The sequence below is a fragment of the Agelaius phoeniceus genome, chromosome Z (assembly GCF_051311805.1).
Source record: "Agelaius phoeniceus isolate bAgePho1 chromosome Z, bAgePho1.hap1, whole genome shotgun sequence".
Classification (NCBI taxonomy): Eukaryota; Metazoa; Chordata; class Aves; order Passeriformes; family Icteridae; genus Agelaius; species Agelaius phoeniceus.
Window position 1 is genome coordinate 52,171,329 of NC_135303.1, and position 26,273 is coordinate 52,197,601.

General features: G+C 36.8%; 1 protein-coding gene across 1 annotated transcript in view; it reads left to right on the plus strand.

The window, feature by feature from the left end:
* Positions 1-26,273, plus strand: part of ROR2 (receptor tyrosine kinase like orphan receptor 2) — a 143,783-nt gene that overhangs the window by 104,159 nt on the left and 13,351 nt on the right. The window contains exons 3-4 of the mRNA XM_054652539.2: positions 5,801-6,088; positions 7,156-7,186. Coding sequence (XP_054508514.1) covers positions 5,801-6,088; positions 7,156-7,186 — 319 coding nt within the window. The remainder of the gene's footprint in view (positions 1-5,800; positions 6,089-7,155; positions 7,187-26,273) is intronic.

The window sequence follows — 26,273 nt, forward strand, 5'->3', positions numbered from 1 at the left end:
AATAAGTATTCTAAAAAGTGATTAAACATATACACAATTATTACTACTTGGTCTGAAAATACTCTTGTATCTTCAGGTATCTAGCCATTTATGAATCAAATTTTCCTTTCTTTTTCTCTAAAACTGGGCATTCAGTGTTGGTGTTTCTTGTGGACTGCAGAAAGAAAGGTGAACCCACCTGGATAGGAGCCAAAGTGGATGATTATCTCAGAGTACCATTGTCTCAGGAATACAAAGAAGATGTGAATCTCAGTGTAGTATCATCGATACTGACACAGTCTATGTGTAAATTGTCAAATCACTTAGACTCCCCTTGTTCTACTTTCTGCTTCTGGGAAATAAGTGTGATGGTATCATCCCATCTCAAGAGACTTCAATATTCATAAATGATCTGGAAGTTCCAAAATAAAAAGGGTTAAAAAATTGTTACTAAATACTATTCATGGTTGCCATATTGAACCTTATTTTAAAATTACGAATGCATAAATACTTTTAAAATCACATAGAAAAAAAAGAATAAAAGCAATAAAAAATGAACAGGAACTAAAACTTGAATTGAAAACAATTAAGCCAGAATTTACATAATCTAAAGTAACTAAGGAGTCTTAAAATATTTTTTTAAAATGAACTTCAAAATCACAGCTAAGATCTTAAAATTACAAAAGCAGAACAATAATTTTATATTGTGTTTATGCCAAGAATAACACATATGGTTTGAGCCAATAACTTGGACATGTAAGTGCCAGAATAATGTAAATAAAACTAAGAAATATAATACACATGTGAGGTCTTAGTGATAGTTGCACCCTTTAGGTTTTTAGTTTAGTATCTATTCTTGTGCATATCTTGACAATGATTTGACACACTCTGGAAAAGCTTATTTTTATATTCTTGCCAAAACATGAATAATAGACTTGTCATCTTAATGTTGATTTGCTTTGGGATTCTGTTTGATATATTTATATCAAATTTATTCAATTTAAAAAGATGAAGTACTGGCAACCTAACAAAGGTTTTCCAAATATGAAAGAGTTTTGCTGGAATTCATGTCAACCATTTCCCTAAGCTATGTTATTCATAGAGTACCTAGAATATGATAGCAAAACATAATATATAGATTAAGTTGCATTGTCCTCTCATAGCTTCTTGACAGAACAGTTTTTAATCTGTTCAAGCAAAATAAATACTAGTCTTGCTTGTAGACTGTGTTGGAAACCATAATGAAAGAGAAATTTAATTTACAGCATTTTTGCCTACAGCAAATGCAGAAATATCTACCAGATAGATTTTCCTTTTGACATAGTTGAACCATGCCAAAGATCACTGAAGGCAAAGGAAGCATTTTCCTTCATTTCAATGACCTTTGGAAGCAAGCCGGAGTATAAAAACCATTATATAACAATATTAATTTCACAACACAGGAAATTTCTGGACATTTTACTTGTATTTTTTAAAGAAATAATCTTTGTTATCCATCTCCCAAATAAAATATAAATCTTTATAATATGACATTTACAATAGGACATTCACAGATTTGGCAACATGTTACAGAAACAAAATATTTTATATAGAGTATTTATTCTCTGTTTCAAAATTATGTTAGTATTAAAACAGATTAAAAATTCTGTTCCAGTTTTAAAAAATTCTACTTGACTACTGCTTAGCACAAAATACAGGACACAAGTTAAACACAAGTTCTAGCATTTTCACATTTCATTTTCCCTCGTACCTGTCCAAATTAAGATTTACTAAGACAGAAGGAGAACTACGTTGGGAAAAAAATTGCTTTGCACATCGTTGAGGTCCTAATTTATCCTGGGAAAATTTGTTTTTTTTCCCCAAAGCATTCTGTCAAACTGGCATCTACACTGTGTTTGTGGTGTGACATATGTTACCAAAAAAGTAACTGCTGATTATCACCACAGAAATTAAAAAAAGAAAACATTCTTTAGAACATGGTTGGTTAAATTTTCCACTTTGTTTGAAAGAATTGCAATTATGGGTTATCTAAAGTGGACACCAAATAACAGAGCAGCTCAACAAATGGCTGCCCGCTCTGTCATAGAAATACTTCAGAACCAGTGAGGACATAAACATCGCTTCTCAAAGAGGAAATTAAACCAGCAAACAGAGAGTATGCAGTTCAGGGTGGACAGAGGCAGAGAAGAGGCCCTGAGCTGCCCCACTGCTCTTAGGCTGCTCTGGAGAACTTTGGAAAACACAAATGCTTCGAAGTTCATAAGGTTAAAATATTTATTACTTGGTTTGTAATAACAAGGTAATATAAAACACTGCAGAAAATACCTGTAAAATTGGCAAGAGTAATGATGAACTAAAGCTGAATTTTGACCTGCAGGAAATAGGTGCAATGTCGCTGACTTCAGGCAAAGTCTATCTAATTGCTCTGGGTCTGAATTAACCCATAAATCTTTGGCATTGCTTTCCATGGTAATAGTTTTGCTCTTGTTAGTATTAGGATCAGATTCACAGATTCATATGAAATATTTTGGGTGGCTTAAAGATATGGATCTAATTACTTCCTGCAGTAGTTCTGTTTTAATTAGTAAAACAGGAAGTTCTAACATGGATTTAATCCTGAGTTAATAAGTCCTAATGAGTAAATTTACTATCTGTTTTCATCCAAATGTATTTGAATTTAATATCCATGACTACCCCAAAAAGAGGACTCCACCCAGCTCATTTTAAATCAGAAAAAGTGAAATAATGACAAGGGTTTGAGCAAGGTATAAGCTGATCAGTGTCACAAGATCGATGTAGCCTTCTCATGTACTTGCATGTGAAGAGCAAAAAACACATTAGAGAGCCGGACAAGCCACAATCCCTGTCTGTCATCTTACAGGACTTGAATTGGCCTCACCTTTTAGACAGATCTCTGCTTCTTTCATTTCTTGGTTATCAGAAGCATCTCTGAGCCAGATGAACGTACCTTGGTGCTGGCTCCATGCTCGAAGGGGCCCAGCTTCTTTGCAAAAAAGGTCTTTAAACTATTTTGCCTCCCTTGTATGAGCACATTCGGCCTGTCCGAATGTTGAACCAGATTGTTGAACCAGAGGCTCACAGAACTACAGAACATTCTAGCCTGGGGGGCACCTCAAAAGATCATCCAATCCAACAATTCTGGGGAAAGAAGGCTTAGACAAGACAATCTAGTAGTCTGTCCAATCATATCTTGAAAACCTCCAGCGATGAGGACCCTACCCCATCTCTAGATACTTCATTTTACGGGGAATGATTGTTCTCACTGCAAAAAATGTCTCTATTCTATTGAAATGAAACATTTCCTGGCTACTTTCACTTGCTGCCCTTTGTCTTCTCCATATAGCTCCTTGTGATGATTGTCTCTGTTCTTTTTGTAGGTGCCTTTTAGGTACTGAAAAACTGTGGTGATGCTCCCCTAGGTGTTCTCTTCTCCAGGGAGAAGAGACATAACTACTTGTAATCTTTCCTCATAGGACATGTTGTCTAGCCTTTGATGATAGTGATAGCCCTCCTTTGAACCCTCTCCTGTCTTTCTGTGTTATTTTTGAATTCTGGGGATCTGAACTGGACATAATACTGCAAGTGTGGCCCAATAGGCACAGAGTAGGTTGGGATTGTGGTATCTCTGTCTCTGCTAGGTAACACCCCTATGGATGCTGCCCAGTATCTCAATGGTGCTCATGAGAATAAACTACATACAGACTATGAAAAAATGGTGAAATAACAAACTATGAGTGAAGTAGCCATAGAAAATCCTTTTCTAACATGTGATAGGACTGATCATGCTTTCTTTCATGTTGCTAGAAATGCTTATGTATGTAAAATATTGGCTTAAAGAGAAGTTTTAATCAATGGCTTCAGTTGACGATATCAGGAAGTAAATTTACTGGTTTTGTTTTCCCTGCCAGAATGTCAACATAGTATTTCTATTTTTTCAGCTATGAAATGTAGCTAAAACCATAATAAATTACATTGTTGTGGTGTGACATTGCTGAAAACATTAATGTAATTTTCTCCCTTTTATATAAGTTATTTGAAAACAAATATTGTTTGTATTCTGTCAAATGTTTTGAAGTCTGCTAAAGATTTTAAATTAAAAACAGGGACAACTAATATAAAATTAAATAAACAATAATTTATTATTTCATGACAAAAAAGAATAAAACAATTTTCCTGTAAATTTTCAATATTGTGTGGAGACTTTATATACTTGGATTTATTTAATTTTCAGTTTAGACTTATTCTAATAATTTTCTATTTAATGAAAAACTAAATTTGCACTTGCCTACATTGTATGTTCATATTATTAATTATAACAGGACTTCTTTTGAAAGGCCAGTGGTAGAGAACAATGTAACACACAGGAAAACCCTGTTTTCCAGCAACATCTGGCTTGTACATTTATTATATTCTGATATTTCTACTGCTCCCTTCTCCAATGTTACACTTAGCTATAATAGAGGAGCTGATTTTCACAGCCCTGTCAAATATAAATCAAAGCAGAACATCAATTTTCTTAAGGTATTTCAGCAATTGGACTGTCAGTGTAGACCATTTCTTTACTAGTGTTGGATTTATGTACAATAATATGCTATTACTTAATTAAACAGACAAAAATAATCTGAGTGATAGGAAAGGTCTACATGTGAGCATCCATCAAAATTATTTGATATTTGTATCCAGCTGCCATAAAAATAAAATGTAATTTGAATTCCTGATGCTTTATGTCTAGAAGGTCTAAATTCACTGGAACAAACACATGAGCATGACAGCTAGATACTTTTCTTACCTGTTCTCTAAGGTAATATAACAACATTATTGCTTCAGTGGAATTACATATTGTCAAGCTTTCAGAATGTGATGTGTATCAGTTGCAGGACTCCTAACATCAAATTAAATTTATAAATAATAACCTACAAAAGATTTGATTGTCAGGTTTTGACAGTGTTCTTCATCAATTCATTCTTTTTTGTCATCCCTAGAGATCACAAACACAGCCTTGACAAGCCCTTTGCTTTTAACAAACCACTAATTAGGACTTGTAGTTTTCACTTACAAAATAACTACAAAAGGTTATTACACACTATCCATACAGATGTTTCCTTGGCCATATATTTTGACTTGATGTAAAAATGGCAGTCTATAATCAGCTTATGTGTCCCCTCTCTATCACAGTTTACTTCTGCAATTGAGACATTATTTCTTTAAATTGAATGTAAAACATATAATCTTGAAAATTTATTATAGTATAAGCCTGTCCAAATCAACCTAATTTTTAAGATTTTGTTGAGTAACTAAAAAGTCAAATTAATATCTAAAAGTAATTTTTCCAATTGTAGTTCTTTTTGAGACAAATCTGTGATCATGTAAGAAGATTATGTGGTAAAATCACCATGATATTCCAATATGGTAACAACTGGGATTATTCTTTCATGGAGCAAGGGTTTTTTTGCTGTTGGAACAGAACAGCACTATATGTATGTTAGGATGTTAGTATTTTAGCATGTCAGATGTAGAAAAAGTCACTGCTGCTTCAAATAGACATTAGGAGTGTAATAGTATCAATTAATGATTGACCTTTGAATCTGCATACCTACCTGCACACAAGCATGAAGTAAGCAAGGAAACATAAATTGGAGTGTGATGCTGTGGTGTTCTTAGGACAGTGAATTGCATTTTTTTTAATCTTGAAAGAAAACTGAAATTGTTTCCGGGGCTTTCTCTTAGAAAAGAACCTTTGAGCAGGCTTTTACCTCAACCCAAGTAAAGTTTGATCTTTTATGACCTTTTATCTTCTTAGGTTATTTCCTGACCTTCTTGGAACCAGTAAACAATATCACTGTAGTCCAGGGGCAAACAGCAATCCTCCACTGCAAGGTAGCAGGAAATCCATCCCCGAATGTCAGATGGCTAAAAAATGATGCTCCCGTGGTTCAGGAGCCAAGACGGATCATCATCAGAAAAACAGATTATGGTTCACGTCTAAGAATCCAGGATCTAGATACCACAGACACAGGATACTACCAGTGCGTGGCTTCAAATGGGATGAAGACAATAACTGCAACAGGAGTTTTGTTTGTCAGGCTTGGTGAGTTCCTGGCTTTTATGACTGCTCAGACTGCTTTATAGACTAGGTATTAGTTTTAACCATAGCATAATGAGAAATGAATTTAACCTTTTAGGAAAAATTCTCAACACAAAAGAAAATAAAGTCAGTGCCTGGGGCCTCTCTCCCAGCACAGAACTTCTCAGTTGAACTTGATACCTCTTTAGTGGTAATAAAAGAAAGTAAATACAGATGTAGAGGTCTGTAAATACACAGAAAAAAAAAAATTAAAGAAGTGCTGGTAAAAAGTACAAAAAGGTAACATTTCATTGCCTGGAGTTTTCACTCTACTGCTGAACTCAGTCTGTGAAAAAAACAAAAACTGATGAGAAGAATGACAAGGGGTTTTCTGTGTGATGTTCATAGTTCTGGGCCTATCCTTGTGAATATCAGTTCTGTACTGCTATGTGAGCGTGGCCTCAAATTCTGTCTTTTGACATGTAAAGGTATACCACACCTTTGAACAAGTGCTTATATGACATTTTGGAGACTTAATAGTCCAATCTGGAAGCTAGTCTTTTATTTAGCTTACCTGTGGAGCAATGGGAGAAAAAATTCTAGATGCGTTTTTCTAATTTTTTTTCTTATTTTGTAATGTAAATAATGGATTCCACAGTTCAGTTTGTAGATATTGAGTATTGAAGTGCTGAGTATTGACCCTTGCTCCTGCTGTTGCAAAAGTTGATCATCCCCTTGCCACATCCTAAATTCTGATAGTAAGGCACAGTTGGGGCTTATTAAAAGGTAAACGATGTGTTAAAATAACACCTTGTCTAACTACCTGTGTCTTTATGGTGGAAAATATTTTATGAAAAAAACTAAGTCCATTCAGGTTGCTGCTGGAACAGACAGTAGATTCATGTGATTTTTATTTGTGGCTTTGAAAATAACAATATATAATTATGTTCAGGAATGCAGAGGGTTTTGTTTGGATCTTGAGATAAACCTTCCTTAAAGAGACAATTTCCTTTAGATTGCTATTGACTTTTTTTATTATGTTGTCCTTGAGCTAAACTTGTCAGCAATACTTGTTTGTTTTATGTTTGCAGGTCCAACAAACAGCCCAAATCACAATCTTCAGTAAGTACTCTTTGGAAAATTACTTAACGTGCTCTGACTACTTTTGTTCTGTCAGAATTTAGTTCATAAACTCAGTAAACACTGCCTGCAACCACAGTGTTCTTACTAAAAGTATCTAATTTGACAAAAACTCTCAGAATGGATGCAACTTTTTTAGACAGAGGCTACAATGGGTTTTGATTTAATTGACTATTCTTGAGCAACTTCTGCTTGCTTATTTCATGTTTTGAACAAACAAATTACCACAAAGTCATGTTGGAACAGTAATTGTTTACAGGGCAAGTATGGGCTAGAAGAGTGGTTAAAAATGAATGGTAAAATGCTTAGCTTGCTGTGGTTGCAAATTTACCCATGCTATACGATTATAACTGGAAGAGCCAGGTAAAGCAATACTAAAATCCTGTAGTTAAGTAGCTGTTTGTTAGTGTGATTTTTGACTTTAGTGGTGGTTTGGTGATTTCCACAAGATGCTTGGGTTTACCTGCTGATTCAGTTGTAAGGATGAAAAGAGAATCATAGAATGGTCTGGATTGGAAGGAACCTTAAAGTCCAGCCTTTCTGCCATGGGCAGGGACACCTTCCACTTTATCAGGTTGTTCCAAGATCTATCCAGCCTGGCCTTGAACACTTCCAGGATTGAAGTATCCACAGCTTCTCAGAGCAACCTGTTCCAGCTCTTCACCACCCTCTGAGTAAAGAATTTCTTTTTAACATGTAATCTAAACCTGCCGTTTTCCAGTTTAAAGCCATTGCCCCTAGTCCTGCACTATCTCCCAGTATAAAAATCCCCCTGCTTCCTTTATATGAGAACCTTTTAAGGGTGCAGTGAGATCACTCCAAAGCCTTCTCTTTCTCCAGGCTTAATAACCCCAGTTCTCTCAGCCTGTCTTCGCAGAGAGGTGCTCCAGCCCTCCGATCATCTTCATGGCATCCTCTGGACCAACTCTAAGAGGTCCACATCTTTTTTGTGTTGAGGACAACAGAGCTGGACCTAGGATTCCAGATGGGCTCCCATGAGGGCCACACAGAGTGGTAGAACCCCCTCCCTCACCCTGCTGGACACGCTGCTTTGCATGCAGCCCAGGGTACAAGTGTCCTTCTGGGCTGAGAGCTCACATTCTTGGGTTACTTCCAGCTTTTCATCTACAAGAAACCCCTTCAAAGGGTTGCTCTCAGTGACTTGATCTCCCAGTCTGTGTTCATGTCTGGGATTTCCCCAACCCTGGTGCAGCATTTGGCACTTGATCTTGTGGAACTTTTTGAGGTAGGTGCAATTTGCCCTTATTAAAGGATGTCTTGGGAACCCTAATTTATTTCCACTTGAGAAAGTCATTAAGTAATAATTTTTTCACTGTATCAGTCAAAATACTTTATTTATGTTATTATATAACATAATATGTTATATACCAGCAGTGCTGGCTGCCTCGGGTCAGCTTGTTGTCTTTTATATGCTGTGGGATAACTTCTAGGAGGATCTGCTTCATGATTTTTCCAGGCAGACAGGTGAGGCTCACCGGTCTGTGGTTGCTCACATCTTCCTTTCTCCTCTTTTTAAAAATGGAAGTGATGTTTCCTTTTTTTCAGTCACCAGGGAGTTCACCTGACTGCCTTGACTTTTCAAATATGATGAGATTGTTTTGGCTACAACATCAGCCAGTTCCCTCAGGATTCTGGAACATAGTTCATCTGGTCCTGTAGACTTGGGACTACTCAGCTACATCAAGTGATCCCAAACCTGCTCTTCACTTAATGGGAGAGACTTCACTCCCCCATACCCACATGGAAGATCATGGACTTTAATGGAAATGGTGACTGCCAGTGAAATCATTGAATAACTCATCTTTCTCCCAGTTTTTCCTTCTTGCCTTTCCTTTCTGGCCTATGTCATACCAATAAGCCTGGGAAACAAGTTTTGCATTGATTCACTTATGTTATAGAAAAAGTAATTAATTTTATTTCTTTTGGCTTCCCTAGTATTTTCCAAGTGCTTTTCCTGTACTGAGAATGAACTTGTTAATATTTCACAAATACCAACTTAAATAGAACATTTTGACTGATACAGTGAAAAAAATAATTACTTCATGATTTCCTCAAGTAGAAGTAAATTATGGCTCCCAAGACGTCCTTTATCCTGGGTTTTCCTAGGTTTCCTTATCCTATTTTCCTAGGTTTTTAATGCTTTGCTATGCAGTCTTTGCTAGTTTTGAACACTAAGTTAAAATAAAGAAATAACTAGGAAAAAAAAATTAAAAATCCTTTCATTTGGCTTTTGACACTTCACAATGTGTCTTGTACCATTGGTATTGCAAGCAGTAGTGTGCCATCATTGTTCTGGACCTGCCATTAAAAGACGAACTGAAGAGTACGCTGCTGGTAGATTATTTTCTTTTTAATATCCACTAGATTGGACAGAAACCTGATACTTTAAAAAAACGAGGTCAGGTCAAAGGTCTAGTAAGTCATGAGGGTCTTATCATATGAGGCCCAGGAGCTTTCAGGGATTAAGGATCTTTGCCTCATTGCATGCTTACTTCTGTTTCAATTTTTTAAAAAATCAGTTCTTCAAATAAAATGCCATATTTTGGTGGTAGAATTATTTTGTTTTCAGAAACTGACCCTGATTTTTTAAAAATCGAATATTTTGCATAAAATCATGCGGGTCAGTTTGTAAGCCAGAAAAGAGGAAGGGTGGAAAAAGGCAAAGGAGTACCTAACTGCTTGGAAGGAGGTCTCATGGAACAAAGGACTCTTTCCATTCACTGTCTGCACAGTGCAGCCTCACACTGAGCCACACGAGAGCCATTGCTGCTGGTATTAGTGCTTCAAAAAAGACATGCTTCAGTGGAAACTTGAAACATAAAACCATTGTAACTTGGTTTAAGATTATACCTATTGAATATTAAGGGATAAGAAACATTATCTATGTAGATACCATCTAGCAAGGTATTTTTATGCAGTTCATGCTGTGGATTCCTAGAATTAATTGGCAATTAGAGATTGCCAGAGAGAAAATGTGTGTAATGCCGTCAGACTTGCCAGTGCAAAAAAGCATCTTGACCTTCAGGTAATGAAGTTGAGGCGTTTTCATAAAAATCTAAACGTAAAATCTTTCCATCAAATACATAGTCTTAAATTGCTGTGGGTTATTTGGAGACATCTTTATTTTCTGTCGAGATCCACATGTCTAAAAATTTCTAGGGATTTTTCTGGAGAAATTGAGAATTACAATCTATCTTGTTTATCAAAAATATTAAAATTACCAAAAATAGTAACAGATAATCCAGATTAATTTACAAAGAAAATAAATTTGAAACATGGTCAAAAAAATAGTTTCTGATTAGCCTTTGCTGTCCAGAGGACTGTGCTACTAAAGGGTTGTTTTACTAGAGTACAACCCTTTAGCAATCCTTTCTCTCACTGCATTATGCTTTTACTTTTTGCATCATTAGTATTTTTAGTTTTGCCTCTCAAAAGAAAGACATCCTGTCTGTTCAGAAAGATACAGGTGTGTGGATATAAAATAAATGTTTAACAAATACCAGAGAATGGTTTTTTTACCATTATTTAAAACAAAGCAATGGGCATTAATATCTTGAAGTCTTAAGAGCAGAAGGGCAGAAACGGTTGTCTTTCCTTCTAGAAGTGTTGTTCTTTGAAGATAACATTATTCTAAAAGACTGCATGTTCTCTAGTCTAATATATTTTTCTTTTGAATTGAATGATTAGATTAAATTTTACCCATTGGGCAAATTCTGGTTTTGAAGCAGTTAAACTATAGTAGTGCCATCTTGAAGGGAGCTTGGGATGGAAGATATCTAATATTCAAATATTCCTTTTGTTGGCTCTTACGGGCTTCTGGAAAATTTGATGAAGCCTCTGTGAAGTGAGGAAGGCACACAGAATGCAGGCAGAAAGAAATTCCCCTAAGCTCAGCCAAGTGTATGGGGAAACAGCTCTGTTGTCACTGCTGCACTTTTCCCTGTGTGACCTTTCTGAAATCTGCTTAGGATGCCAGGAGCTGAGCCCTGTGCAGAAGAACTGGGTTTTTAAAGGACTTTGAGAAGTCCCTGTTTTATTGAACTATGACTAAGATCTGTTATGGGCTCGCAACTTTTGGTGCCTGTATATTGAATGCTTAGGAAAAGTAGGTGAGAAGAAACACTGCCACCAAATAGAAGCAATCATTACTTTGTGGAGGAATTTTTGACATATTAATTATTCAGAATAAATTTGACTGTACTTATGTCTGATTTTCAAGTGGTTTGGGATAGCAGTAATTTTTTTTAAGATTCGGGCCAATGAAGAAAATTGATGATGCAACTGTATTAGAAAAAAACAGTTCTTTCAAAGAGTGGAAAACAGAATGTATAAAACCAGTAAGGTGGCTCTGTTAAAACTCCAGTGAGGAGGTTGGGTTTGTGAGCAATTTATTCTCCATGGTCTACATATCCCAAAGCACACCTTTTCTGTGACCTCAAAAGGAAATTTCTGCATGATGTGAGGGGCACTCGTATATCTTTATGATGGAAACAAACTCATTTTTATCATGTGATGAATCTTCATGAATCCCAAAGCTCTTTGGCAAGCCAAAGGTATCTAACATCATACTAAGAAAATACGCTTCCCTTACAGTCAAATAGCAGCACCAGTTATATCTTCTTCCTTTCCTTAGGTGGTGTGGCAAATTTCTTTGGTCTCAACATAGTTTAGCCACAGATAACATTGTTAATCTTGGAAATTATACAAGATTATCTTAAAATTCACATAAACAGATGTTTTTTTAAAACAATACAAGGTTGTTTCAACTCAGAAGTTACAGTGTTTATTCAGGCCCATAAGGACCAGGTGTTTGATGATGTGCTTCCTCCAGAATGACATGCATGCCTTTTGTTTCATCAAGATATTCATGTGGCTGAGACAACCATATTTGAACTATGTATGTTTTTTTAAGATGCTTGTGGTAATATGTTGAAGTTACAGAATAAGCTCATACTTGTGTTTTCATTTCCTGTTTTAATCAAGGAAAAAAAAGAATTTTGTGATTAAAACACAGGACTGTAATTTCAGAGGTCTGGATTTAATTTCTGACTGTACTCCTGTCTCTGTGTGTGATTGCAGCAAGTTGTTTAACCTTTGTCTCTCCATGTTTTGTACATCAAATGGAGATGGCGGATCTTGGGAATTTTTTGCCTTCTTCTGCTATGGGATCAGATTATTTCAAAATGTTTTGGGTACGTTCTTCTCCCCATAAAGTTTGGAATGTTATCCTGTTTTATGAGTGAGGAACTGAGGCACAGATTTTCTTGGGCTGGTCTACATTAAACAGCATGTGTTTGTCTTGGCAGATTTCCTGACTCCCTGACAATCCAATTTGGGGATCTGGCTGAAACATGCTGCAATTCCCTCCTAGCCCCTGTGTGTCAGTTTCCTTTTTTTCTTTCAAGGCTGAGGGGGAGGCTGTATTTCACCCTCCTGTGGGTTTGGGGCTCCTTTCAGGGGATTTTGATCCACAATCTCAGATCTACTTTTGACTTCATCATTTTAAATGTCCTTTGACAGTCTTTCAGGCCAAGACAGGAAATTTGGAGGAAGGACAGAACTAAAACCAAGGTTACAGTAAATTTTTTCTCTTTTATCTATTTTAGAGTGCAATTTTTCCATTTTTCCTCTAATTATGTTGGATACAGCCTAGAAAGGCTCAGATGTTTATGACATCACAAATTAACATGTAACTAAAATTTATACTCTATTCTGCCCGGAGATGTAGGGTGTGCTCAGAGGAAGCTGACAGTCTATCTTGTAATAAAACCGATTTTTTAATCTAATGTTACTCATGCATTTCAAAAATTACTTCCCCCCCGCCCCACTCTTTTTAAACCTCAGAACTTGTGTAATTCAAGGCAGAGTTAAAGAGCAGTGGAAATACTGTTTTGGGTTGTTTTGCACCGCACCAAATCACAGCTTCTTCCCACACGACATTGCTACTTCAGCTTGAATCTTCCACTTAAATGCTTTCTAATCACAAGTAAATAAATGATGAACAATCTAATGCATTTTATATTATTTAGTGGATAGAAGTAGAAATTCAGTGTGCTTACAAAGTTGATGAATTTTAAAAGCCAGATGTGTATTTAAACTAATATAAATACCATCTTAGACACAAGTGTCTGTGTTTCTGCCACTTTTTGTCTGGGGAAACTATTACAAGTGGTAGGTTTTCTTCCTTTCTGTGAGAGGGAGAGAAGAACTGAAAAAAGATGTTTACAGGGAATATATAGGCAGAACAAATTATAATAGTTTGCTTCAATCTGTTATGCTCACTAACCCATGTTGCTCAGAACTCCCCAAAGACAAAGGAAGCCAAGCATATGCACAGGTGATTAAAAATAAATCTTCATGAAAGTTTTACCCTCTTTTTTGCTATTGTATAAATCAAATGCCCTTGTGTGAATTAAACTGTAATGCAGATGCACTGCTTTACTGAGAGAGACTGGTGTCAAAGACAAAATAGCAACCCTACAGGACTTGACCTGTATTTGGGCAAGGTTTCTAAATACCTTAGGAAGAAGTAGTATTTAGTTATATTTCTTACAGTTAAGCTAACTTAGGGTTAAATGTCAGAAGTGCTTGCCCACTTGTTATTAGCAGTACTGTCAAGATACTTTTAAATACTTTTAAATGGGTTGGCTCAGGCATTGTACGGAATGTAATTCATTATATGTGGGCTACAAGCATGCACTACACCAAACAACACAAGCACTTCCTTTCCTGAGGGTTCTTTTTCAAAAATTTAGGCCTTTAGCTTTATATAAGCATTTAAGGGAGCTGATGTTTTCTGTGGGTGAGAATTCTGTTTATTTGGAGAACCTGCTTCCTACTCTGCGGAATAGTGGCTAGGTTTTTGGTAGCCAAAAAAGCCCAGGCTGTCATATCAGGCGAGCTGTAAGGTGTGACTCATAAGCTGTGCAATACATGGCAAAGAGCCAGTTTACCGCTCTTTGTAAATGTGTGACCCCAACACGCCCTCTTCCAGCAAATTCCAGATCAGCAGCAGGTGCTTAGGTTTTATCAGCTCAGAAAAACAGTTTATATTAAACTACCAAAGAAGTTGCAAGTGAAGTTAAACACTTGTTATTCCCTTAAAGGATATATGTAAATTGATATTCAAAGTAGTAATGGCCCTTGGGGTTTTGGCAAGTAGCTACTGCAGCTGTTGGACATCCCTGATATAACCAGCAATCTTTAGTGTGTTTAGATTTTACTTCTTTCCCTCTATCCCTCTCCTACTCTCATTTGTTCAGTAGCTTAAATGGCTTTCAAAGTATTTATTGTATGTCTTACAAAAGGACAGTTATATGTCCCTGAGACTTCCTGTAGGCATTTGATGCCACATTGAGTTTAATTAGAGTTCCTTAGGATGCTGAATAGCCTTTAAGTGCATATAAGGAAAGGGTGAATGTTCTAGTTAGGCACAAAGATAAAGGAACACTATTCTAATGAAAAGTAGGTAATTTAACAAAATGAGATAATGCTGGAACACCATACCATAAATCATCCTTTCAATTTTTATGGCTTTATGGTTAGATTTTTCCCTACTTCTGTATTATTATGTTCTCTATTTCAGTTTGAAAGAGCCAAAAAACCTAGATGCAGCTAATCTAGTGTACTTGAGAAAAAGTCAAACAGATGGTACGAACCAATAATATTTGAATAATTCTACTCAAAACTAAATAACATTAACAGTGATGGAGGGAATTGTTTTTGGAGAAGGCGAAAGAAAATTCATTAAGAAAAATCTGTTCTTTTAAATTGGTATTGTTTTGTTAAGTCTAAAGTCTGAAGTATTTGAGGTATTACTACTCTAAAAGTAGGGCTGCAAGAAGCATGTGTCATCATCAGTTTCTCATACTCCTCAGAAAGCTTAATCTTAACTAGTAGAGGAGTAAACACACATAATAGAAAATAATATAATAAAATACAATACAATAAAGTATAATACAGAGCAATACAGCACAATAAAATACAGTAGCTCCAGTTGGCTGGTACCTACAATGATCATTTGTTCCAGCTTCCTGATCACCCTATTGACAAAAGTTAAAGCCCATTATTAAGACCATTGTTCAAATGCCTCCTTTTAAGGCACTAACAGGCACAGGGCATTCACCACCTCTTTAGAGAGCCTGTTTAAGTTTGACCACCCTCTTGGTAAGGTAATGTTTCCTGTTGTCCATTCAGAACCTCCCCTGATGCAGCTCCCTCCTCCCCTTCTCGGGAAGCCATAGGGAGCAGTGAGGTCACCCGCCAGCCTCCTTCTCTCCAAAAGCAGCCAAATACAAAATCCTTAGCCACTCTTCAGGTACATACCTTCCAGCCCTTCCACCATCTCTGCTGTCCTCCTCCACACCATTCCAGGACCTCCTTCCCACCCTTCTCAGAGCATGGGGCCCAGCACTGCACACAGGACTCAGGGTGAGGCGCACCAGGGCTGGATCCAGCAGGGTGATCCCAATCCCAGCTGGTGATGCTGTGTCTGCTGCACCCCAGGATGGGGTTTGCCCTCCTGGCTGCCCGGGCACACACTGCTGGCTCACCCTGAGTCACCAGCACCCCCAGATCCCTTTTGCAGGCCTGGGGGTCCTGCTGCATCCCTTTTTCTATGGCTTTCCCAGCCATAGAGTCATTTAAGTAGGAAAAGACCCTTAAGTTCATTGAGTCCAACCATAAAATGCTACATTACATAAAGGCATACTCTCAGCTCAAATATCTGTTAAATTATGCAGGAATTTGTAACATGGCACCTCTACAAGCATGCCTTAGTAGCTAAGGCATGCTTGTAGATGTGCCTTGTTACAGAGCTGAAGCTGTAGTCACTTTTCAGGTTGGAGGTGCTGTAGATTTCTACTCATTTGTAGATAGCTGCAAAGTAGCATTTTTACACTGCACTTGGTAATTATAGACAACCTCAGTGTGTAATGAAGTTTAGCTGCATATTTTTTTACGGGGTTGGGGAATAGAGAGAAAAGTGATAACGTAACACAACATCAGTAGTTTCAGGATTCAGATACTCCATCAAGAATGTGCTGTGAGTGATCATTGTAGCTTTATATACTCTATGGCTCAGACTGACAGGTGTATCAGTATATAAAGGATCTCACTTTTTAAGCATTAAGAACTAAATGCTGAAACAGGAAACTTGGGGAAGCATTTGTTCTCCTAATTGAGTATGCCACATGTTTTTTGGGAACAGTTTATTAATGTTAAACCCAATTACATTAATTTACAGAGCTGTGGTTTTGGCACAATTGCTACTCACAGAGTATCAAGCTAATGATGTTTGCATAGCATCATGGGTGTGGCATCTGAAAATAAATTAATTCTGACTTCAGAGTATGAGGTATTTTGCCTGTGGAACAATGCAGCCAGCATCCACTATTATAATGTAGAAAGATTTAAATGCAGAAATATTTTAATGGAAAAATGTGACAGTCAGGATTGTTTGTACACAGAAAAAAAAAGAAAAAGAGGAAAGGGGTCTTTAAAATACAGTCTGATAAACATTCAGTAAGTAATTTCAAGTCCAAAGGAAGAAATGTAAGGGGGAAGTTACCTTTGGCATTATGTCAAGGCTGGACAAGCACTCCAGCATCCCAGCAATTTTGGGTGATTCAGGGCACTCTTACCCCAGCTCCAGAAAAGGCAAGCTACAGACCCGAAGTTTGTTCATTTTCACCTTCTTCTAGTGGCTGAAGCAGACGTGTGTCTGTTTATTTTTAATTTTTGAGAACTCTACAGGCCTTGCTTGAAACTGTCATAGAATTTCCTACGGAGAAAAAACTAATTTTCCTAATTTGGAAAAAAACAACAAACCTATTATGTGAAATTTTGACGACACACAAAAATTATTTGATGAGTTCTGGATTCCTTAGCCATGCTAGCCAGACCTCGGCTGCTGGAACAGATGACAAGTGGATAACACTAATAATAGACTGCTGTCTGCAGTACAGACCAGCCCAGAGGTGGAGACACACCCTTAGTCATCCATTGACAGACAGAAATGGCGAGACACAAAAATCGTTAGGTTTTGCTCTTGATTTGAGGGAGACGTGCTCCCCTGGTGGTAGCCATGGTATGCATCCCTGCCCTGACTCTTCATCCCGCTTCCACTGTCCCTGTCCTCCAGGGCCCAAGGCAAACTCCTCACAGCAGCGCCTCAGTTTACCTTAGGGGATACCCGTGGGTGCCAAGCAGTTTTCCTGTGTCACACACAAAGGGTGCAAAGCCTGCTCTAAGCACAGTGTTTGGAGAATAGCAGGTGCACTTGTAGACTGGGCTTATGAGTGCATTTAGGTGGAAATTACATAAAGGCTGGACAAATTCAGGCAGTGTTTCATGGGAAGAGACAAAGTCTGTTCCATGTCTCGTGTCTGCTCAGTAGCAAGACAATGTGACAGCATCACAACCAAGTGGCTGCTTCTTCTACTAGTAGTGGTTGTGTTTGGGGCTTTAATTTATTTTTTTTCTAAAGAGAAATAAAATATAAAAAAAAAAAATCCATGTCCTTATTTTGTAAAACATCTAACAATTTTCCTAAAAGTTACCAAAATTAAAAAGGCAAAAATTATCTTTTGACTGTGGAAAATTTAATTTCAAATAAGCCATATCGAAGGGAAGGTATGATAATTGTTTGTAATGTTGGGAAGTATTCACAAACTCTAACTTTCTGCAGCATTGCCTAGAATTATCTCGTATTGCATCCATAAAAAGTAGCAGAGAAACTAACAAATATATCATATTGTCACTTAGATGTTTTTAAAAACATAATTTAAAAGATGTCTACTTTTTCAAGCAGATAGAATATGCTAATTTTTCCTTAAGACTGGAAAACTGACACTTCAGTATTATAAGTTCTTAAATACTTGATGTTTCTGTAGTTTGAATGAAAGTGTTCTGCAAAAGACTTTGAAGATGCACATTTCTACATATAATTATATAGCAAATTTATAGTTGATGCTGTGATCATTTCTAGCTGTTTTACAAAGCTCTTTGCTATCAGATGTAACTGATGTAACTAATACCATCTGTATCAGATGGTAACTGAGATAGAAAATCCATCTTTGTTCTGTTTTTAAAAAAACAGAAGAAAGAAGAAAAAAAATTATGACAGTACAGTTATTTTCACTTTTTCATGTGCTCATATTCTTCCAGAAATGATCACATTTTTAATGGCTTGGACACTTAAAACATTTAATAATGAATTTTGATTTTTTAACTTTTTACAAAAATGTTCTAACTTTTTAACCTCTTATAAAACAGCAGAAAGTACTTTGTAGAAAGCTTATATTCCCCATAATTAAAAAAAAAAAGAGAAAAAAAGCCAACCGAAATGAAAAGCTTTCAGACATTTCCACAGGATTTAATTTTTATGTTTTAAATGATTCCTTTGTCCTTCTTTTAACCTTCCCTCCTGTTTGGATTTTTATAACTTGCAATTTTCAGCCATGCTTGCAGTCTTTTCTTTCAAGACTTTCTACTTCCTGCCTGTCTTCCTGGCTTATATATATATAGGTCTATCAGTAGATTTAAACCAACTGAACTATAGTAAAAAATTCCTGTTTGTGCGTAAGATCTGCTTGGAGCTTACCTATGTGTACTCACTCACTCAGGGTGGCATGGCAGGAGGAGGATGGAAAACAGCTAAGAATTTTGCTTTCCTCTGTCAGCAGAGGGAAGAGGGAGCTGCTTGTTAGAGGCTCTTCAGAGAGGGTCTGTTGGCCCTGCTCACTTTCCTTGGAGATGTCAGAGAAAGACAATTTATTAGACAGTCATAACACATTGAGGGGGATAACATGCCTTGAAAAAAAGGGGTGGGGAAGAGGGCTCATAATGGCTTCTTTGGTGAGTGAGAAGGTGGAATGCTGCATGGCCAGGTTTGTGTTCCCATGTGTTGAAATTAGTTTTCTGAAGGTTTTTCTTTTCAAATTTTTACTAACCATGGTTGTAACAGAAATGTTTCTGTTAAAAGTACCTGACATTCAGCAAAACAGATCTGCAGCCTTCTCTGGACTGCCAGCTGACTCATGTGATTTCAAGATTTCAGCCCAACATGCTAACACCTATGAAAGCAGAGGGAGAATTTACAAAAATGTCCTTTGAGTTAACTGAAAGAGAGAGTTTGTAGGCAGAGGGTAGAATGTTGTTGGCAGAATATTAGATCATCTGTTTGAAGTTACATGTGTTAATCAAGAGGATTGTGGCTGGTTATACAGCTAGGGACAATCCTCTATTTCTTAAAGAAATTCAGAACATTGATGTCCTTGTTTAGCTTTGCTTCCTCGACTGTTTTACCCAGGTTATTGTAGTAAAAGCAACCCTGCCACCTATGTGTATACTTCTGTATGTGCTGTACTTGGGAACTACATTTTTTGGTACACTGAAAACTCTTCTAAAGGTGCAAAGCAGTAATAAATACCTGCAGATATGATAACAAGAAACCATAGCAGCATGCAGAGTTCTCTAATGAGCAACCTGCCACCATTTCATGTGTTTCTTTCTCTTGTATTTGTTTGCCTGTGAGGGCTGTTTTTCATGTTATAGGAAAAATAACAGATGAGTGTGTGAAAGAAAGGAAGGCAACAGCATTTTCCTTTGGTTTAATCCACTTAAATAATTGATCGTAGTATCTTTTATCAAGGACCCAGCTCAGCTAAGAGCGCTGACACCCACTTAAGGCAATGCCCACTGAAGAGACCAATTTGGGTCATGAGTCAGTGAAGGCCTATGATTAAACCCTATTGTTCTCTCCCTTTCTTGTCTTTAAATGATTTTTAAATATTTAGCAGCAAAAGACTCGTCCTTCCAAAGTAAAATTAGAAAATATGTTTAAAATATTATTTAGACTATGTTTTAGAGACAGACTTTGGAGCCTGAGTTTCGTATTTAAAAATACTGATTTCAAAATCCATTTTGGCAATATTTTCAGTAGCTTACATATTAGGTTGTTTTTAAAGTTTACAAGTTGGTCTTTGACAATTGTCTTCTCTTTAGTTTGTCTCAAACAATAGTTTCATTTCTAGCTGTGTTTTTACTGATGACATTTCAATTAGTTCCTTTATCTATAAGCTGGCTTAAAATGCTCTCTCAGGTCCTATGATTAATATGAACAAATACATCATCTAATAGAAACAGTAGAATAAAAATCAACAGTTATTTTTTACTGATTTTAGGCATTGAATATGGAGTTTCAGTTCACACTGTATTTTTCAGTAACTAGTAGATAAATATCTAAATCAAATGCAACTCAATTGTTCTGTTCAGTAATTGGAAATTTCAGTAAATTCTTTAACGGATTCTGTGATGTACTACTTTTCAGATAACAAGCTCAAAATGTTTGTCCATGTTGTGTTCTAAATGTAAAGGGAATCTTTCTTTTGGGGCTTGTTGTTACACTCAATAAGCATTTGGTAACAGAAGTCACGGGCCATATCCATTGTGAGTGTAAATTGTCATAGGCCCATTAACTTCAACTGAGCTATGACTATTTATACAAATTCCCCTGCCTGTTAGGTTTTTATTTCTAACACTAGGCTCCCCTTCTTTTCTGATAGTATTTCTTAGGTTCCTTTAGTGCAAAAGAAAAGTTTTACTGTATTCTAAATATTTCATATTCTAAGTCTCTCTTTGAGGAGTTAAGTACATCAGAATGGATTTCCTGATATCCCAGGAGCACTGATCTTTAGACACAGGTTGAGATGTGCAAACAATGATTTTTAGTGCCGGAAAGGTGGGTTATTTGCAGAAACCTTTGGTCAGAGGATGAAACTGTTTGTTCAGAGAATGGATACAGGTAGGGCAGGAAGCCTGTGCTCTTCTCCCATGATATCCCTGTGCAGGGTGGCCTTCATTCAGGCAAGGGCCCAATACGGCAGTCAGGTTGTCCCTGCCACCCATTAGTTTCTTGGCTTCAGCAGGAAGGGTACAAATGTGCATGTGTGGAGTTTTGGGTGTTTTATGGATTGTGGGTTTGGGGTTTTTTTGAGGTTTTCCTGTACACCTGGGTTTTCAAAACTACACTAAAAGCAAATACCTATTTGTGTGTGTTACTGAATTTCTGCCCTGTGTTATGGCTGATGTCAGAGGCACCTGGCATTGGCCCAGCCCTTCAATGGACAGTAATATTTCAAACCAGCCTTTCTAAGAAAATTATATTATTTTTCTCTCTCAAATATTTACACTTCAATTCTATTGCCTTGAATGTCAGTAGTAAAACTTACATTGATATCTTGTGACAATGGGAGGCCTATGAGAATGAGCAATTTTAAAGCCCATTGTTTAAAAGACATTTCTTGAAAAATTTTTCTTCATGGTGAAACAAGAAATTTTGTGCTATATTTGATATTTTCTCAAAGGCAAATATACAAAGCTGGCCAGAGGGTACCAAATATTTTTCTATGATAACATTAGTGTATATTCACTGTATCAAGAGTAGGGGTAACAAATTACAAAAACTATAGTTCAGCATTTTAAGATGTCCTGATTTTAGATTCAGTATAAACAAACCATATATACATATGTATATATATATATAAATAGATATAGATATATATATGTAAAAAACAGAAATAACTTTTTTTTTTACTGCAGCCGTTTATAATGCCCTTCTCCATCAGAGAGATTTGCCTCTCTTTGATTAAACATAGGCCCTTTATTCCTTTATTCCTTTATTCTTTTTAGTGTTGCAGGTCAAGAAATTTCTGTGATATATATTTATGAAGTAGCCACACTCTAGGCTAAGCAAACTCATAATCAGAAATATGATGCCTATCCTTTTTCCTCTGATCTTGCTGTCTGTCATGATCATTCTCTTTATACAGCTTCTGACATTAGTTATCAAGTTGTAACTATCAGAAATCCTGAGACATCCTGTTAAGATAAGCAACTGTATACCAAATGTTGTATTTCTCTAAGAATAGCAAATAGGCTGACATATATAATTTGTCTTTTTCTTCATCTATCATAGTCTGTGGTTTTCTGTGCGTATGTCCTTGCTTTGCCATTCTGTTTATAATGGAACATTAGTGGGAGGTCTCAGTATTTAACAATTCTTGATTAAAAGCTGCTTAATCCCTGGACAGCATGGAAGAGGGTCAAAGTTTCAGGTTTATTTGTTGTGGGAAAATTTATAGGAAATTTTAATTGCATTTAGTTTGTTTGTGGGAAGCTTCTATAACAAAGTTTCTACTACTTTTTGATAGCTAACCTTTGGAATATACTATTATAATCTATGAACTGGTTTATGTTGTTTACTTCAGTAAAGTGTTGGCTGTGAATACGTCTGTCCGTATAACTGCTATGGTAGGTTGCTGGGTGTTATTAAATGAGATTTTTTCCCATGTATTAAATTGAAAAACTTACTCTTTTTGAATTTTCTTGAGAACTTCTGATTTTCTTTCTATGGCTGGTGCATGGTGTTTTGTCTTCTATTTTCAGGAAAATAGTTTTAACTTAGAAGTTTCTGCTGTCTTTGTAAGTAAAACTTGTGGTATGCAATCAGAATAGAGGTGTCTCACTAGGAAATTAATATGTGGTACCTCTCAGTTCTGCTCTCATAATTCTCTTTGTGAATCCTTGCTAAAAATAGAGCTTCATATGTTTTCTCTATTTCTAAGGAAAACCACAAGTCTGCATTTACTGTGTTTTCAGGGGCACTAAATACATACTGAAAACATGCCTCAAATTCAGGTGCTTCAAAAGGTGATTTTAGTACTGAACAGAGTTTCCATGGTTGCCTTTTTTTTTTTTTACTGTGACTTTTTTGTTTCTTATGCCCTCTAGTCTGTTCAGCTGTGACAGTGGCAAACAATAGGTGGTGTTACAGAGATAGCATATAGTGTATTGTGCCCAGACATATCCTTTCCACATTTCAAATTTTCCATGAAGAAAAGCATCTTTGTTGCCAGTGTGTTTCCTTCTGTAGTATTTTGTTTGGTGTGCTTTCTGTGTCATATGCGAAATTAAAGTAATGCTTAATGAGAGGGTGGGGGTAGTGATGTCCACTATGATTTTTCCAAGACATCTAAAAGTCCCTTTATGTATTTCTATAGCAGATAGCTATCTTACAGAAGAGTTGCATGACCTCCATCTAGAGAGTTTTCTATTCATCATGCTAGGTTTTATTCCTCTTCAGAGGCACCTGGTTCATCCAGTTCTTCCTTTATAGACACAGATGTTCCTGGAAGTTGTGATTTCTAACAACAGGAAGAGTAGCATTGTATGATTGAATCTGCATCTTTCTTCTACACTGCTTGCTTGGTTAATTCTCCATTTCATATGGACTTCTACCCACAAACCTGAAGGCAAGCTGTATTTTATGAGGTGTTGCAGTGCATGTGTGATAAGGAACTTGTAAATGCTTACCAGTGCTTGGTTTATCAAGATGTTTCCAGACCTTGTACAAGTTCCATGTTGTACATAAAAATAATATCAATATTTTGGTTTTATTTTTGAGTGACTGAAGTAGTAGGTTCTTCTACTTTTGCTTTTGATTAGAAACCCTAGTTCTTAATGGAATTGTTCTGGCAGAAGGTAACCTTTTGGGTCTGGAAAACTGATAACACTGAACCTGAAGTATGGAAATTGGGATTTTATGAATAAAAGTCTGTTTATTCATATTCTTTACAATTTTATTTTTAAATCCAAACTCTGGCCAAACATATGTTGAGTAATTGGGAGGAGAGTTCACTCAGTAAGAGAACACCTTACCTCCATTCTAACTGAGTGCTGAGAAAATTCAGTTTCCAGGTGCAATGTAGTTGATTCAGCCTTCCAGCAAAGGTGCAAAAAAGACCAACACTTAGCATGTGTCTTACTCTGTTTTGTAAAAAAAGCCAAAAAAACCTTTAAAAATGGAAGAAAATCACTGGAGAGAAAAGTTAATGCTATCTTGAAACATGTGCAAACTAAAGAACAAAGGTAAAAAAGTACCTGTGGTGGGTAGCTTGTAAGATTTCTGCAAGTGGAACAAATTGAACTATTCTCAGTTCCTTTTGTGGAGTCAGATTTCTCTTTCACCAGGGTTCTTGGTCAGAGCAGACATTATAGTTCAAGCAGCAGGAAATTGAAGAGTCAGTATTTCTGTCTGTTTTCAGCAGCTTTTAATTAATGCTCTGATCAGCAACTAAATTGCTGGCATGTTGTTTGGAGCATGATTCAAAGCCACACATGGTTCCAAGGGCTCCCGTTTGAACTGCGCATTATACCACTCCTACGTTGTTCTGTCAGACTCTCCCCAGGTTGCTTTTTGTTGCAGATTTTTTGCCACATCCCAAGGGTACGTATAGCTGAAGGACAGAATAATTTGTCAGGAGACTCTCACTGTTGCCACTTCGGCAGCTGAAATTAGTTTTTTTCCTAAGAAGACTAATGTAATTTTGTTCTCTCAGTACCACTACTAGTCAAACAGCATTCACTGAGTTTCCTGACCTGACAAAGATGCATGTAGAATAACAGCCACACTTCCGTCAGAGTTAACTGACATCGGGTTACTGTTTACTTTTGCTTGTGTCCATGGTAATGGTCATATCTAGTTTAGTACAATCAGCAGTTGGCTATAACATGGGAGAGGGGAGCATATGTGTGTATTTATAATATCTGAGCTGTGTTTTAAAGTTCTTGACAAAAATAAATAAACAGAGCTAAGTAAGAGGTCACAGTGCTTTTGTCCCCAAACCCATGCTGTTTGGAGTGTGCTTTTTTTTTTTCTTTTTTGGTATTGGCAAGAGAGCCCTGAACTGAGACCTGAAGTGTGAGATACAGTTTCAGGAAGATACATTGCAGACTTTGTTCTGCAGGATAGGGGTATGAATTTACTCTTTAGAAAGAGGTCGAATAGAGGTTTCATATTCATTCAGCTCCTTTTGGGAATTGCTGACTTCCTACTGAGGTGGTCAAGGATCATAAAACAGGCACAGACAAAATGCTTTGATATTTTTGTCCCTTCAGGCATGATGCAATTGTTGCAAAATTACAGGTTTTGTTGTAAGAATGAAAGTATGTCACTGCAGGGAGTAGTTGATCCTATGACTCCTCCTTTACTTCATCCACCCTAATCAAAAACTTACGTATCTTTGAGGAAGTAGAACTTGTTTCAGAGTTTGTAGAAAAAATTGTGCTTTATGAATATCTAAAAATAATAGTGTGATAGGAAATAAAGACCATATCTGGATAACAGCTGCATGATATGCTTTATATCCATGACTTCTCAAGAGTCCTGTTAAATCATTGTCTTTTTGGGAGGCAAAGAAGAGATGCAGCTCAAGTGGTGACTGCTAGTTCCACCTTTTGGCTACCTGTACAGACAGTCCTGCCCAACTTTCCATGGCCAAAGTGTAAGAAATATTGGTACCATTCCCCTGAAGAGGTGGACTTTATCAGGGAGACACAGCAGAGGAAAAATGAGAAGATTCCTAAGACAGAGTAAGGTATCAGTGTGAGGGGCTGCAGTAAGCACAGGCAATGTTGGCTAGCCGTTGTCAGAGTGAGGGTTTTCATGCTGGTTTCTCACAGCTGAAGTTATGAAATTTTACATGTAGTCACTGACAGTTTTTTCCTGCTCTTGTGGTATCCAAAGAAAGGGTGGAAGTATTTGTAAGGGAATGGGGAACCTACATGACCAAAAGAGGTATTAATATCCAAACATGACAATAAAGTAAAAATGCAGAGGAGCATTGAAGTAATACTTCAAATGTTGTTGGTATTGGAGAGGTATCTCAGACTTTTTAACTGTTTAGTTACAAAAGCTAATTAAGTTTTTAGATGCCCTACTCTAGAGACACATTTCTTTTTAGATTTTTTTTTTAACCTATTTCTGGTCCATCATGCAGTATATGGGGTGATGTAAATGACCATCGGGTTAGTGAATCCTAGCACAGAGGCAATGCCATACTGGAGGAAACACATGACATACCGGATATTTATTCTGAGAGTGCTCTCTCTCTTAAGTCCCTTTTTAGTGCTCTGACAGTTATGATCTGCAGATTGGCTCTGTATTATTTACAGGGGTTTTGGGGATGAAGTGTTGAACCACTGAGCC